Raw genomic sequence first — 16,679 nt, 5'->3', positions numbered from 1 at the left:
ACTGGTTGCATCTTTGTGTTGCAATCAGCCGCAGCTGTTGAGGCTGTGCTCAAACATACAGAGCGGCTCATACGGACGGACGGACGGACACACAGACACACACCAGGACAAAGTCACTCCTTGGAGTGGCTAGCACCACTCAAAAATACAACTCGCTCTAGCGAATGGCTAGTCGTTCTGGTTCCTCGTGCCAAACTGGGAAATATTGCTTTCAGCATTGGTGCACCTGTTTCTTGGAACCTCTAGCGACAAGATCTTAAACTAAATATCTTAGCATCTATTGGCCATTTAGGAATTTACTCAATAACCGTTCATTACCTGTATGCAACTGTTTTAACAGATTGCTGTCAACATGAAACTGTTTTAACTTACAGTTGTCAACATATTGTCTTTCTTTGTTCTTATGATATTTCTATGCATAACCTCTGCATCATTGTAAATGAGGGTCTCCCTCAATGATCTCTCTGGGAATTTTAAATAGAGGTTGAATGAATGAACATTTCAAAAGATTTTTAAAAAATAATTAAAATCACAACTTTTCATTGATTAAAAACAATTCCAACATATTTCATAAATAAAATCAAAAATCTAATAATTCCTCACAATGCAAGATCTGCTATTTTCACTAGTTTGGGTCCCGGCAAAGTCTAATTTCTCTTTTGGGGCTAAAATGTTTGGGAACCACTGGTCTAATCAAAAGGTCTATGGTATAGATACAGATATAATGTTGCTCGGGAAAGGGAAGTCTGGAGCTCTCTGCTGGAACTGTTGCCCCCGCCTCGACCCGATTCCTGATAAGCGGTTGAAGATGGATGGATGGAAATCAAGTAACTAATCTCTGGCTGTCTACCAGTACTTTCACTGTAGTCTGTAGTAGGATGGGGGGGGGGTAGCAATCTGCCATGTCTAAAGCCTTTAGTGTATTTATGAAAGAAAATGGTTGTGTACTACTTCAAGGCATAAAAATGCTCATGCCAATAAATTATCATTTTGTTAAATGCACAGCACAAATAGATTATTTTATTTATTTTACCAATTTCTTTCTACCAGCCGTTGAAACGTGATTATACAGCTATAGTCATATCAGATCATGCAGCTGTGCTACTTAACATAAATTTTTCTATTTGTCCGAGAGAACGACTGCTTTGGCGGTTCATTACCTTGCTTCTGTTGGATAAGATATTCTGTGCATACATTTTATATTCGACTGATTGATTTATTAATCCAAACAATGCAGAAGGGAACTCAGCTTCCCATTTAAGGGAAATAATCAAAGTACTTCTCAGAGGCTAAATCATTTCATATTCAATCTCTTCCAATAAACGACTTAAATTGGATAATCTACATCTGTCTATTGCTGCTTTGATCAAAATGAAAATACTCCAAGTATACGGATAGGTTTAGCGATCTCTTAACACATTGATGTGATGTGATCATGTGATGACAAGCTGCTACTTTGCTTATCCCCAAATCAAAGATAGCTCTGGTGACCTACAGTCTACTCCTTCTAGTATTAATGAAGCACTTTCTATTCTTCCCCCTCTATGAATCTGAATTTCAAACAGACTAATGTGAGCCTTGACTTCCATAATGTTAATTTGGCTAATGCAAAAAAATTAAAGAAATTGGACTAACCTCTTTGGATGAAATAATTAATTGAAAACTGTAATTAGGGTTTGATCCAAATCCAGAGTAATCAGAACAGACAATGATGTGCCTAGCTGGTAATTGATCATTATCACAATTTAGCAAAGAATTGTGTGAGTGTATATATATTTATATATATATATACACACGTACGTATGTATGCATGCATGCATGCATAATTGCATATATATATATATATATGTATACACGCACGCACACACGCACATATATATATATATACACGCGCACACACACACACACACGCACGCACGCACACACACACACACACACACACACACATAATATGTATGCAATATATATATACACTATACTATGTATATATATATAGTGTGTGTGTGTGTGTGTGTGTGTGTGTGTGTGTGTGTGTGTGTGTGTGTGTGTGTGTGTGTGTGTGTGTGTGTGTGTGTGTGTGTGTGTGTGTGTGTGTGTGTGTGTGTGTGTCTCTTAGACATACAGCAACTATCACATACAGCTAACTGAATGAGCTTTGCGTATACCTCGCTTCAGTTATGGCTATCTCCAATACCTTCCAGCCTGGTATTAAAGGTTTCCCTATGTATTTCTCTACTAATGTATTCATTGGAAAAACCTTATTATAGTTCAATTTATTCCAAAATCTAATTAATTCCATAATTTCCCCAATTCCTGTAGACCCCAAAGCACTTCATTGGTAAAACATTGCCTCCACGCCCGCCAGCATAAACCAATCAGCACAGAAGACCCTGGAAATGTATTCATGAAAACTGATCCTCTGAATCCCAAGCCAGGGGCAAAGTAATTGCGTATACAGTCAGACTACGAAAGAGTTAAACAAACAATTAAATCCTACTTACTTCGCTTAAGCTTGCCTGGAGCGTGAAAATTGGTTAAAGGTCACGCAAGATCAACTGATCCCATCATGTTTCTTAACCACTCGAACCCCGGCATCCCTAGTTCTGAGGGAACGTTTGGCAAAAATAGCGGATCTAGATGAGCTTGTAGATTGATTATTTTTGGCGAAGAGATTTGATGTGGAGGGGGGGAAAAGAACGTACCAAGTACAGTTGCAACTCAGGTCCGATTTGACTAAGTATATAGAGGCTTTAAGTGGTTAACCACATGAACCCTAGTGTCCCTATTCTGTGGTGAAAACAGCAGATCCATCTGTTATGCATTATGAGCTTGTAGATCAGCTATTTTAGGCAAAGAGATTTGGTGTAGAGGGGAAAAAGGGAGCAGAGAAAGTATAGGGCCCTGGGGGACCGTGGGCAAATAAGTATAGGGTGTAAGTGGTTAATGGACTAAGATATTATGAGATAAATCTTTATTAATCGCCAAGGGGAAATTCAGGTGTTGTAGCAGCAACAGCAGTAAGCATGAAACGTGGGATAGGTAAGAGTAGAGAGATAAGGATGTGGTTAAATAAAAATAAATAAAAGTGTGCTCCTGTGAGCGCAGGCCCGCCAGGGCCCGCAAACTGTGAAAGTCAGTCGTAGCCCATCAGAATGGTATATGAGACATCTTGATCACATGACTCTAGAGATAGGTCAAAACATCGGTAATCAGTGGTCTAGAACACTCCAAAATCAGGATCGGCATCGGACACAAAAACCTGCCATTGGTCGGGCTCTAGTTAAGTACAACCTATCACCAGTGAATAATATGCATGAACTAATGTACAGCTAATAGCCTACCTTCATGGCCGTGTTGTACACGTCATCTGTCAGGGACTCCATCATGTGTGATCCCCCCCAGGGGTCGGCCACCTTGGGGATCCCCGATTCTTCCTGGATGATGATCTGGGTGTTCCTGGCGATGCGGGCACTCTTCACCGTGGGTAGGCCCAGTGCCTCGTCAAATGAGTTGGTGTGGAGTGACTGGGTCCCCCCAAACACAGCCGCCATGGCCTCGATCACCGTACGCACCACATTGTTGTAGGGGTCCTGAAAGGGACCACAACAGGCGGTTACAATTCATATGGCGGGGAAAGTATTATGGTTATCGCAACTTTGTGATGCCATCTATTTTTTTTATTATTAAGGCACTAAAAGGCGTTTTTTTTTCTTCCAAATAGGACAGTGAAGAGAGACTGGAGGCTGGATTTGAGCACATCCTGTGTGCCAAGAGCTTGCTCTGCGGTGGAACATCTCCTCCAGCCCACAGTATATTGACACATTGCAACGTTTGTGTAAGCTGGCTGACCTACGGTCAAGAGTTATTGGCCAAAAAGCAGTGTGTGCTTTTTGGCACGTATGCATGCACCCACGCATGCTGGGACTGAGTGAAGACATCCGAAGACGTTACATGAATACCGCCGTCATTCCGTTGACCTCCCAGTTAAACTGTTGCACAATGTGATCTTGAATGTCCTCCTATATAATGTGTTAGTTAGACACAGATGACGGCAATAAATGATCACAGCTTGCTCCTGTCAGTGGATTACGGATCAGAATCTACGAGACTCGGATACGTATTTTAAAGTGATCGGGGGATCGATTATACAGGAAATGAATATTCTATGATTTTTCAAAGATTCGTGAAAACGATGGCAGCTCCAACACTCCCCACGAGTTCAATGAGTTCTTAGTAATTTCTGGTCTCTGAAGCCTGACTTATTGAATAAGAAAGTGTTGGTGGATGTAGAGCAAGCAAATGCGTGCATATGCACATAATTTGAGTGCGCTCACTTATTTATTTGATTTGATTATGTGCCCCTCTCAAACTGATGATCTGCTGATTCACATAATTATCGTCACATAATTATTCCGGTCGCCTGTTGCGTTTATCAACATATCATCATATACGGTTCTTCAAGCAGGTGAGCTTATTTGTGAGTCTGACAGAGTGGCTCTGTCGCTGTGCCTGCACTCAGAGAGAGAGAGAGAGAGAGAGAGAGAGAGATAACAAACTCACGCCACCGTGTCATAACCCTCCAGTCTAATCAACATCTCATCGAGGTGTAGATTGCTTTGCACTTTTTGGGGGGGACAGCCATGAAAATTAAATGGATTCCATTCCATGAATGCGTATGATCGCTAATGACGGTATCAGTATGCTAAACCTGGTCGGGTTTATACCAGATATGATGAAATGTACCCCAATGGTATGATAATGTCAGTTTCAGGACAAAAATATCAAACATCCCCATTATGCAAGTATGAAGACAGTATCATTTGATATACATTGTAGTGTAATAATGAATAAATATTTAATCGGCTACTACTTTATCATGGAAGTATAAAGACAGTGAAATTGTATATAGATTGTGGGTGATTAATCATGAATAAATATTTTACTTCAGCCCCAGGGGGGGGGGGCTGATTCTGTCTGCTAGTTTATACTTTACTTTTTAAAGCAATACTGAACTTTGGTAAAACTCAGGGCTTTATACAGCATAGCTACCTGGGCATGGATGTATGTGCAAATGTTGTCAATCATATTTATCTCATAATCACACTTTTACCACATACACAAATGCAAACAAAGTGGACTCTGTCAACACAAAACATCAGTCATGCTACGGTACTTAATTTTGGGGAATATAAATTGCTCTATTATTCCTGTTCTCTAGCAGTGCAAATGTTGTCAATCATATTTATCTCATAATCACACTTTTACCACATACACAAATGCAAACAAAGTGGACTCTGTCAACACAAAACATCAGTCATGCTACGGTACTTAATTTTGGGGAATAGAAATTGCTCTATTATTCCTGTAGCAAAACAAAAATCATTATGTCAAAATTACCATTACAGTCAGTAAGCAAAGTAAAGTACTGTAGGTGGAAAAACATGTTTAATTAGAAATTGTCAGAATCGTGCTGCACTGTCCTGATGGTCTCACCTGTCAAACCAATCCAATTAACTAGGAGTGATAACAACTCCTCAGACGAGGAGAGGAAATATGTAATCTAATTTATATCAAACTACTAGCGCCTTGACTTGAGGGTGACTTGACGGTCTTATTACCATAAGACCGTCAAGTCACCCTCAAGGTTCACACAATCTTAACACCAAAAGACTAGACTCATTTTAATGAATAATTATTTTAACCAATCTGTATTATAGAGTCTGTTAATAGAACTAGCACAGCTGCACTCGTTGATGGTAGTCTCCCTACTCTTCCATTGACAAAATTCAACCCTGGTGGTGTCATATAGGACACCTACTGGTTGACAACATCCATAAACTTAATTGGAGCAGATGGCACACTGGATTGGAGAAATAATCTTTATTCGCAAAAAAATATATAGTTTGAAGTTGAATGGACATAAAACTTGTACTGTAGCTTTAATATTGTAGACTCAAGAAGCCATGTCATGTTGCTTAAGGCATGTCTGATGTATTTCTCCTGTGAGCTCATGCTTATTGCATGAGCTCACGCTTATTGCATGAGCTCACAGGTGAAATAAATCAGACTTCTAAGTTAGAAAAAGTGTCCGTCTGTGTCTCGTTTTTTTTTAAGTCTGCATAAATATAAATATGTTTTCCAACATTCTATACAAACACCCAAGTGTTCTGCAGATAATTTTCCACTTTTGACAGCGTTAAAAAACGAAATCAAGTGAACAACTGTTTGACGTCGGGCATCCTTAAGCAGCGGGCGCTACCATTCAAGGACTAGCCATGACAGTTACTTCAACGGACACATGACCGCAGCACTCTGGGTTTGATTCCCACGTCATGCATGTCATCCTCCCTCACCATCCGTTCATATCACTTGTTGTGTGTCTCAATAACACTGATAATGCTCTTTACAACTCTTTACCTGTTCAGTGAGAGACCAGCCCGAGGTCTGGCAGTGTGTGCGCAGAAGCAGAGACTTGGGCTTCTTGGGGTCAAAGTTCTGTTTAATGAGCGTGGCCCACAACTTCCTGGCCGCCCTCAGTTTGGCGATTTCCATGTAGAAGTTCATCCCGATGCCCCAGAAGAATGACAGCCTGATGTCACATAACGGGTCAGGAGACAAAAACAACATAATCAACGGATCTCACACTTTATTCTGCTGTTAATTTTTCATCTCCCGTGGCCACTGGTGTTAACTTAAAGGTTCTATGACATTCATTTTCACTTTTTTTTATTTTTTCTGTTTTTTTGGGGGGTTTTATGACCTCAATTACACCCAAAAAATCTGAACTTTGAACATTCAGTGGATTTTCTGTGGTCTGGGGTTTTCTGAATAATTAGGCTGAAAAGTAATCTGTGAGGTCACAGCCGATTAATCCCGCCCACTCTCCTCCTCGCCCCTCCCCTCCCCTATCCTTTCCTTTAGGGGGGGGGGGCGGAGCAGAGGCGATGATTAACAGGCAAAATCCCTCACCAGCGACACCCGCAGGCAAAGATTTCTTTTTTCATTGCAGTTGAAAAAGCTTTAGAAATGTGAGAGAAAAACACCTGCCATGGATCAATGGAGTGGAATTTTTTGTTAAAACTTTCTATACACGTTTGAAGGACCATGACAAAGACTTTTAATGTGTGGTAAAACTGAACGTCATGAAACCTTTAAGCACCTGTGGGAGACAATGAAAAAGCCTGATGAAGCCCTACACGGGCGAAACGTTGTTCCCGGTTGTTGGTTAAAATAAAAAGATGAGAGAGCAGTATATTGTGTGCGGACATTCCCTTTTTTCAGACAATGAAAAGGCCCAGAGATTTTCAGTTTCACATGCAGGAACACACACATCACTGAGCTGGAGGAGCGTGTCAGGAGGCAGTGATTGACATCTCTATAATGACTCTGAGCCGGTGCCATTGAGGGCAGGCATGGCTCAGACACCAATACAATTGAAACACTCTTACCGCCAGGAACGAGGCCAATGGAACGTTTCTGATGATTATATCCCTGGATAGAACTCCCTTATCCAAGTTATCGATTGGCAGCACAAAAGATACTGTTGGTGGAAATGTGATTTCTGATGTGGTGTACGATGTAATGACTGACAACTATGCTTAGTTGCAAGCTGGTGTAGCGCACATTAAATAGCTAATCTACAGGCCCACAAGCTTGTAGATCTTCTATTTTCAGTGCGTGACACCACGCACAACAACGTATATCAGGCCCTTAACTCTTTCACTGCCAGACTTATTTCTGGCTGCGTGCACACCAGCGATTTTTAAGATTTTCTTACCTTTTGAAGTAGTCACAGAATATTTATCTCGAGTTTGATCGATCCCCTGATGGTTTCTAATCACAGAGGGTTTCACTGTGCTTCCGAGAAAAAAAAAGAAATGTCATCACGACCCGTTCAATTTTATACGCCATTGAAAAGAACATGTCTCGGCCAAAAATACATAGTAAAAAAAAAAAAGTACACAGGTGCCGAGATACAGCCTTTTTAAGTAATAAGTTAACCAAGAAGTGAATGGAGCAGCACATCTTCGGATCACGATATCTTGGGTTCTGAACGTTTTTCCCCATCATTTTTTTTCTTTTAATTGGCCGCCAGGGCGTTATGACGATGTCTCGTCATAAGTCGTTCTTGGCCGTGAGAGAGTGGGCCTTCCAAAACAAGTACTATAACTATAATGATATATTTTTTCAATGTGGATGGATCCATACTACAGCTATGGATCCATCCGATAGTTATAGCGCTTGGTGTGGACGGCCAAGAGTGGTGTGGACAGGACAGAGACATGGATGCCTGATTCACTAAGCTGGTCGTAAATAACGTGTAAATAAAGTGACTAAAGACGTGCGTAATTTCTCTAAGCTAAAACGAACACGCAATTCACTAAAGGGTGTGTAAATCCCTGAAACGTGCGAATCACATGTGTATGTCCTGATGAATCCGGACGGCTGCCAGCTGATCGTAAAATCACACAAGTGCGTTCCAGAGAAGTTCATTTGCATTGTTCCACGCCCCATTTCACAACATAAAAGGCAACAGGAAATATCTAACTTCATCTTCACCGTGCTGAACAAGTTCAACTTCGTCTCTCGTCAAAAAAAATACAGATCTTGTCTGTGTTTCATCGTCTTGACAACTTGTAGCCTACATCTGTTCTGTCTGGAAGCGAGTCCCTCGATGGTGTGATGGATCAGCTGAACGTAATGCTCTCATGTGTAATGAGAAAAAAGCACAGAGGTACAGTTTTATACAAGGGCTGCTAAAAGGATAAACCCAAGAAAGCACTATGGCTTGTTTCCATTGGGGTCCTGCGAACTCAATTCATTGAGCTCACCTTTACAGAGGTAAAAAGATGATGCTGGAAATAATCCAGTAGGGCATACTGGAAGTGAAACGCTGCTATCCGATTATGGACCAGAGTTTATGGATTACTGAGGGGAAATTCGTCTTTTGGATTAATATAGCACTGTCCTACGTTGGAATGTGGAATGGATCTGTTCTGGACACAGCTAGATTTCATCCATACTGTATCCTTCCTCGTCAGATGGTGAGACATGCGTTGTAATGTGGTCAATAATATTATAAATGAATAGCGCAACATTGGAGTTGGCATGATGAAAGTCCACTAGGCGAAACCGTGGCCACCTGGGACTCCTCTCTTTCCTTGGTGTTTCGCCTTGATTGCGCTTAAAAGGATCCCTGACTACATTATAATTACAAAAAAAAGACTTAAATATTGATTTGATATATTCATATTCATATTATATTCATATCAACCTTACAGTAGGAAGTATTAAGTTGTTTTTTGTTTTCACATGCATTCCATAAATTCCATAGGGCTAAACCACAAATGACATCAACTTGTGACGGGCATTGCCCCTATTGAGTGAAAAATGTAATAAATAAAATATTTAAGGTGTTTTATTTTAGTTATAGAGGGCAATTATAATCTATTAAGGCATATTTGGCTTATTAACCAGGGATCCTTTTAAACCTTAAGATTTAATTTCACTAAAACTATGCCTAAACCTAACCTCACAAACACTATGCCTAACCCTAACCTTAACCCTAACCTCACAGCAATAAAGCCTAAACCTAACCTCAAAACCCTGTCCGCCTGGGCGAAACACCTGGGAAAGACATCCTCCCGTGGACACACGGCAAACACGCCAAGGGATCTAATAACTCGGCTCTAAATGCAAAGTTACACGACCCTTTGACATGAATAAATGCACCATGACTTTTATAAGGTGTTATCTATTCTATATCATGTACAACAGTGTGCTAAAGAGGCCAGCATTATGCAAGGCACCTTGTTTTCAGATTCCAAAACCTCAATTCAATTCAATAACCTATCACTGCCACGTGCCATTACTGTACATACATATCATTTCATCTTTACTTTGCTACTTTCCTTGTTGTTATTCTTTAAGTCTGTCTTTTGTTATTGTTGCTACAATGTTGAAAGAATTTGACTCTTGCGTATACTCTTGTATATGAGATGTAATGATTAAAGTCTTGAATCTACCTGGGAGCGAAGTCATCAATGGTCAGGCCCGCTTTGAGTCCCGTGCGGCAGTACTCAAGGCCATTGGCGATGGTGTAGGCCACTTCCAAGATGGCATCTGCCCCGGCCTCCTGAAGGTGGTAGCCACTGATGGAGATGGAGTTGAACTTGGGCATGTGCTGTGAAAAGGGTTGGTCAGCAAAACAGTCAGTCATTCTAGGTCATTTTCTGCATAATGAGCACTTTGATGCAGCACAAGGGCTTTTACTTGTAGCAGGGTGTTTCTACATTGTGGTATTGCTACTTTTACTCAGTGGTGGAAAAAGTACTCACATTTTGTACTTACTGTAAGTAAAAGTATCAATACTGCAATGTAAAAATATGTAACAAGTAAAAGTCCGGAATTCAAAATTGACTTGAGTAGTACCAAAAGTAGAAAGTACTCATTATGCAGAATGTCCCATTTCACAAAAATTTCAAATGTATAAAATGCACAAAAGTCTTTTGAAAATAGCAGATCTACAAGCTCACAATGCGTCACATCCTGACGCATTGTGGACAGACAGACAGACAGACAGACAGACAGACAGACAGACAGGACAGAGAATACCTCGGAGGTATATGCGAAGATGTCGGAGATGGCTTGCATGGAGGGCTCCGGGGGGAAGATGTACGTGTTGCGAACCATGAACTCCTTCAGGATGTCGTTCTGAATGGTGCCGGTCAGCTTGGCCTTGTCCACTCCCTGCTCCTCCCCCGTCACGATGAACATGGCCAGCACGGGGATGACCGCGCCGTTCATGGTCATGGACACCGACATGCGATCCAGCGGGATCTCGTCGAACAGCATCTTCATGTCCTCCACCGTGTCGATGGCGACGCCCGCCATGCCCACGTCTCCGTGGACGCGGGGGTTGTCCGAGTCGTAGCCGCGGTGCGTGGGCAGGTCGAAGGCCACCGAGAGGCCCTGCTGTCCGGCTGCACGGTACGGAGAACAGGAGAGGAGACGGAGGAGAATTAGCGGTGCAACAGTTAATCAATCTAACTAATCGATTTTAAATCCATTATAAAAAATATTCAACCTATTCATTACAGGTTAAGGGCTAATAGGTTTTTATGCTAAATAATTTAAAAATAGCAGATCTCACAACAACAACAAGCGCTTCTCAATGATTCAATTAATCAAAAGAGTAAAAGATTAAATTCATCGCTTCGAAAATAATCTATAATTGTAGCCCTAGAAAGAATTATGGAAATAGGATTTAGAGGTGGGAGGCAAATCGCAAGAGCGTGCACATGTGCTGTTTTTACCATGTAGCACTTTGGGATTCCCTGTGAATGAAAAGTGCAATACAACTAAAATGTATTATATTACTATTATTATTATAATCCTCCAACCCCAGCCTCGTGGTTAGAGCATCCGCCCGGCGCCCTGAGACTGGGAGGTCAGGGGTTCAATTCCGTGGCCAGGTCGTACCAAATACTCTAAAAAATGGGACCCAATGCCTCTCTGCTTGGCACACAGCATCAAGTGTTGGATTGAAGCCCCTGCGACATACTAGCGTCATGTCCAGGGGGTGTAGTTGTACTTCAAGCTGCCTCACGCTACAGAAACAGGAGACAGGCTCCTGCCCTATGGGCCACATGGCTTGGCAAGGCGTACTTACACTCCAACGTGCCTCACCAAAACGTTGAACTATTTTCTGGCACCCGGAGGCACCTCAGCAAAAAAGGCACCAAAAAAACACTGGATGCCGAGAGCGTTGAAGCGCCATGCTCTGCAACATACTTATTTCATTTTGTAGTCCATGAGCCAGAGCCCCAAAATTGAGCAATTATTATCGAAAGAGTGGGCAAAACCAAACCTATATTAAATTGTTCAGAGGGTCAATACGAGTAAATAAATGTATGATAACCTCACCACAGGAGCAGCTTTTTCATGGTTATCACACATTTTGTAATTTTCCCCATACGTACATGACAGGTCAAAAAATAACAAAATTTTAAAAAGAGTTATCATAATGAAACTTCCTGAGTTGATTACTTACATGAAGACAATGATTTATCGTATTACAAGTTTTCTGAAATTGTATATTTAAATATGCAAATTAGGCATAGGAAAATTTGCCCAAATTTGCATAACTTTCCAGAATCAACATTGGACAAAGCCAGAGTCAACATACTTATTTCATTTTGTTAAGATGTTGGATTCAAAGGTTTTTAACGAGGGAATATTCAATATCTGCTCAATTTTGGGGCTCTGGCTCATGGACTAAATGCCTAATTTGCATATTTAAATATACAATTTGAGAAAACTTGTAATACGATAAATCATCGTCTTCATGTAAGTAATCAACTCAGGCAGTTTCATTATGATAACTCTTTTTAAAATTTTGTAATTTTTTGACCTGTCATGTACGTATGGGGAAAATTACAAAATGTGTGATAACCATGAAAAAGCTGCTCCTGTGGTGAGGTTATCATACATTTATTTACTCGTATTGACCCTCTGAACAATTTAATATAGGTTTGGTTTTGCCCACTCTTTCGATAATAATTGCTCAATTTTGGGGCTCTGGCTCATGGACTAACTAGGAAAAGGGTCGCTCCGGCACAACTTTACCAAAGAAATGCATGGCAGAAAGGTGCTGGCACCACAAACAAAATATCAATAAATAAAATAATCTGTGGACACGGCCCCTTATGCTGCTATTACAGTTTCTGGTCAAATGCATAGCAATATACAGCAAAGTCATGCAATATGACTTGTGAACCACTTAAACCTTTTATAACGTACTAATTTGACCAGAGTCTCCCCTTCCTTTTTTCCCTCTACACCATAAGTCTTTGCCGAAAATAGCCGACCTAGCCAGAGCCAAACCCTTGTAACGCTGCTTGCATTTTAACGTATTCTAACTGTACACATTGTAAATGTGTAAATGTGTAACATGTAATTTTTTACTACAATTTTCTGTTGATCTTACTGCACAGCACACTATTATGTCGACTACAGTGTATCGTTCAATGTGCAGTGTGCAATTATTATCTGTATATAATGTATGCATTATGTATGTCAGTGTGTATTTTCTTTTTTTTTTAGTAGCAGATACTTTATGTATCCATAACAAATTTCCCACCGGGACAATAAAGTCTATCCTATCTATCCTATCATACGCCAATAACGTATGCAGCTCACGTCACGGCACGCCATTCTGAATCACATTTTTGCCTGGATTTTTCCTTTAAGCCTGATATCAGACACGAAGCATGGCACGCACAATCAGGCTTAGGGACCCCGTAGCCAATCGCCTTTGCAACAGGGATTCATTGAGCAAAGCAGCAAGAGCCAGTGCGGGCTACCTTTGATGTTGTCTATGTAGAACTTGATATATCGGCAATTATAAAGCCGATTTTTCCCCAATATTTAACCACTTTCAACCTGGCATCCCTATTTTGGGTATGACATTATAGTCAAAAATAGCAGATCTATTATGATCTGTATTTGGAGATCGTTTTTCAAATTGATAACAGATTTTGCTTTCCTTTTCTTTTTTACTACAAATATCGGTTAAAGCAGGAGGGAGGGGGAGGAACACAGAAATGTGTTGGGAGAAATTAATTAGCATTACGACTAAATTGGAGGGGAAAAAAACAAACATCTGTAATCGATGGTCCAGGCCTCTCAACAATCGGGATCGGCCCCAGAAATCTGGCATCGGTCGGGCTCGAGCTACTGTACCTTTGATGTTGTCTTTGTAGAACTTGTTGCTCTCCTCCACTGTGCTGAAGCCTGCGTACTGCCTGATGGTCCACGGTCTGAAGGTGTACATGGTCGGATAGGGCCCCCTGGTATACGGGAACACGCCCGGCAGCTCATCCGGAATGGCGGCCGAGTCCGCTTTGGTGTACACCGGCTTGATGTTGAGGCCCTCTGGCGTACGCCATATCAGATCCTCCGGGTTCTTCCCTTTGAGCTGTTTCTTGGCCAGGTCGGCCCACTCGGCGTGCAGCTCCTGCTGGTCCTGATGAGGCGTGGCGGTGTGGAACTGGCGGGGGTGCGCGGATGCCCCGGCGAGGCGGCGGGCAGCCAGGGCAGTGCATGCCCTTTGAGCGTGAAGCATGATTGCTGCCGTCTCTCTCAAAACGCACGTGGAACACACGACTGGGGAAGAGAAACCAGACGACAGAGCACTTTGTTAACCTGTAGCACTTTGTTAACCTGTAGCACTTTGAGATTTGCTTCAAATATAAAGTGCGTTACAAATAAGATTTATTATTATTATTATTATTATTTGAGGGGAGACAGTGAAAGTGACACACTGGCATAATCAAGATTAGACAAACAATCCATTCGGGCAAATTAGACATTGCAGGATGAGTTATGAGCATGTTCAGAGCAGGTGATATTTGTGCCCGACAGGCAGGATTGGGTAGTAATTTGGAAAAGTTTGTTAGACCAGTGGTTCGCAAACTTTTTCATGTCAAGGACACCCAAATTGATAATTATGTATTTGGCCGCAGACCCCCATCTGATTGATTGATTGATTGAAATTTTTATTAGGCAAAAGAATGTAAAACAACACAGTTGTTTGTGTCTGAAAGGATTTTGTGCCAGGGACCCCCAGAAGAGAAGATTTGTGTTTCCAAAAAATGTCTAAATTATTCCAAATGTTTTTTTTCATAAAAATAAAAAAAAAGCAAATCTACAAGCTAGTAGATCAGCAATTTTTGTAATAGCCAAAGTATAAAATAGGGTTAAAGTGGTAAAATGATTGTGATGCTATATCAAGTGGATTTGCTGGGGACCCCCTGGAACCCCTTCAAGGACCCCTGGGGGTCCCCGGACCCCACTTTGAGAACCACTTTGTTACACTACGGTTATGTTGTTATCAAGGAAGCTTGATTATTATTGTTATAATTTTATAAATCTATAAAATATGGCAATTTTCAACACCCACCCCTGGGGGCACCCACCCATTTGTGGCCGCCAGATGGCACTGTCCTGCAGGGTACTGCATGTACTCTCAGTATAAGGCAGCTGTGACATAATGTTGTGTAATAATTTATTGTCCTCTGAATGAACTTAGCAAAAGCCTTACTGGATGATAATAATACTAACGACTCACAGATGTATGTAATGAATAAGACAATGGAAGAGAGGTTTACTTCCTCCTGGCTTTGGGAACCCCAGTGGTGTAAAGTAACTATGTACTCAAATACTGTACTTTTAAGTACAATTCTGGGGTACTTATACTTTACTGGAGTATTTCCAATTTTCGATACTTTTACTTCTACTCCACTACATTTCAGAGGAAAACATTGTAATTTTACTCCACTACAATAATAATATGAACACTTTAGTTACTATTTGTAGTTTGTATTACTATTACAAAACATAAATAAACCACTCAGCCCCGCTTTGGCTGTTTGAAAGTAGCCGATCTACAAGCTCACAATACGCGTACATTTTATACATGAAATGGGACAGTCTGCATAATGGGTACTTGAAATGTGAGTACTTTTACCACCACTGGAGAAACCACAATGTACTTAACCGATAGCCAACATAACAGCTGCCTAGCAGCCTCGTACCAGCAAGTCATTACGGGGCTTTGTTTGATGCAGGACACGAACAAATGTCAACTACACTACACACAGTATTTAACACTCTGGGTGCGTTCGGATATTGCACACCGGAGCGCACTCGCCTATTAGTTTGTATTGGCCAGTGCGCTCAGTGCTGTATTTCCGAACGCACCCTATGTCATGCTGTAAAGTACACAATGTTTTATTATGATTAGGAACATTTCTGACCTTGTTGCTTATGTTCTGTGTGGTTGTGATGCAAACAAAGCAGGCGTGAGTAGCTTCGTCCAATGAGGTTTCATAACACTGACGGTCAACCAATCGCAAGCCGCTGTCAGGGGTTGACCTTTGACCCGATGGCACCGGATGTAGTTCATTTCAGAAGCAAAGATTCTTCTTCGCTGAAGAGATGCTCCACTCTGCTACTCAGCTCCCGTGGCTCTACACTCAGTTGGCCAGGAGGAGGCGCTTATGTGACACACTGTGCAATTTAAATGTACCAGAAAACCTGTTTCAGACCTCAGTACTATTATGCAGTGGTGGAAGAGGTACTCAGATATTTTTTTTAAGTAAAAGTAGCATTGCAACAATATAAAAATACCCTGTTACAAGTAAAAAGCCTATGTTCTAAAAATTACTTGAGTAAAAGTACAAAAGTATTGGCATCAAAATATACTTAAAGTAGCAAAAGTAAAAGTACAAAACATTTTTGAAAATAGCAGATGTACAAGCTCACAATGCATGCGTTATGAGCTTGTTATTTTTTAGCAACACTAAACAATAAAAGCCTGGAGATCGAGGCTATGAGCTTGTAGATCGGCTATTTTCAAATGGCCTATGTTTAAAATAGGGCTGAAGTGGTTGATGTATGTTTTATAATATAATAATTTATATCTGCAAAGTAACTAGTAACTAAAGTTTTCAAGTAATCTTAGTGGAGTAAAAGTACAATATTTGCCTCTGAGATGTAGTGGAGTAGAAGTAAAAGTATCGAAAATTGGAAATACTCAAGTAAAAACTTACGTAAGTACTTAAGTACAGTATTTGAGTATATGTACTTACACCACTGTTATTATGGTACATTTTCAT

The 16,679-nt window shown here is 40.9% G+C and overlaps 1 protein-coding gene across 1 annotated transcript in view; it reads right to left on the bottom strand.

Moving 5' to 3' along the window:
- mmut (methylmalonyl CoA mutase) overlaps nt 1–15,925 on the bottom strand; it is a 55,807-nt gene extending 39,882 nt beyond the window's left edge. The window contains exons 1-6 of the mRNA XM_080453204.1: nt 15,819–15,925; nt 13,744–14,166; nt 10,615–10,982; nt 10,026–10,183; nt 6,418–6,589; nt 3,342–3,590 (exon numbers count right to left, since the gene is read on the bottom strand). Coding sequence (XP_080309330.1) covers nt 3,342–3,590; nt 6,418–6,589; nt 10,026–10,183; nt 10,615–10,982; nt 13,744–14,125 — 1,329 coding nt within the window. The 5' untranslated portion in view covers nt 14,126–14,166; nt 15,819–15,925. The remainder of the gene's footprint in view (nt 1–3,341; nt 3,591–6,417; nt 6,590–10,025; nt 10,184–10,614; nt 10,983–13,743; nt 14,167–15,818) is intronic.
- Between the last annotated feature and the right edge of the window lie 754 nt (nt 15,926–16,679).

The sequence above is a fragment of the Gymnoscopelus braueri genome (genome assembly GCF_963280865.1).
Source record: "Gymnoscopelus braueri genome assembly, chromosome: 16".
Classification (NCBI taxonomy): domain Eukaryota; kingdom Metazoa; phylum Chordata; class Actinopteri; order Myctophiformes; family Myctophidae; genus Gymnoscopelus; species Gymnoscopelus braueri.
This window is presented reverse-complemented; position numbering and strand designations above follow the sequence as displayed.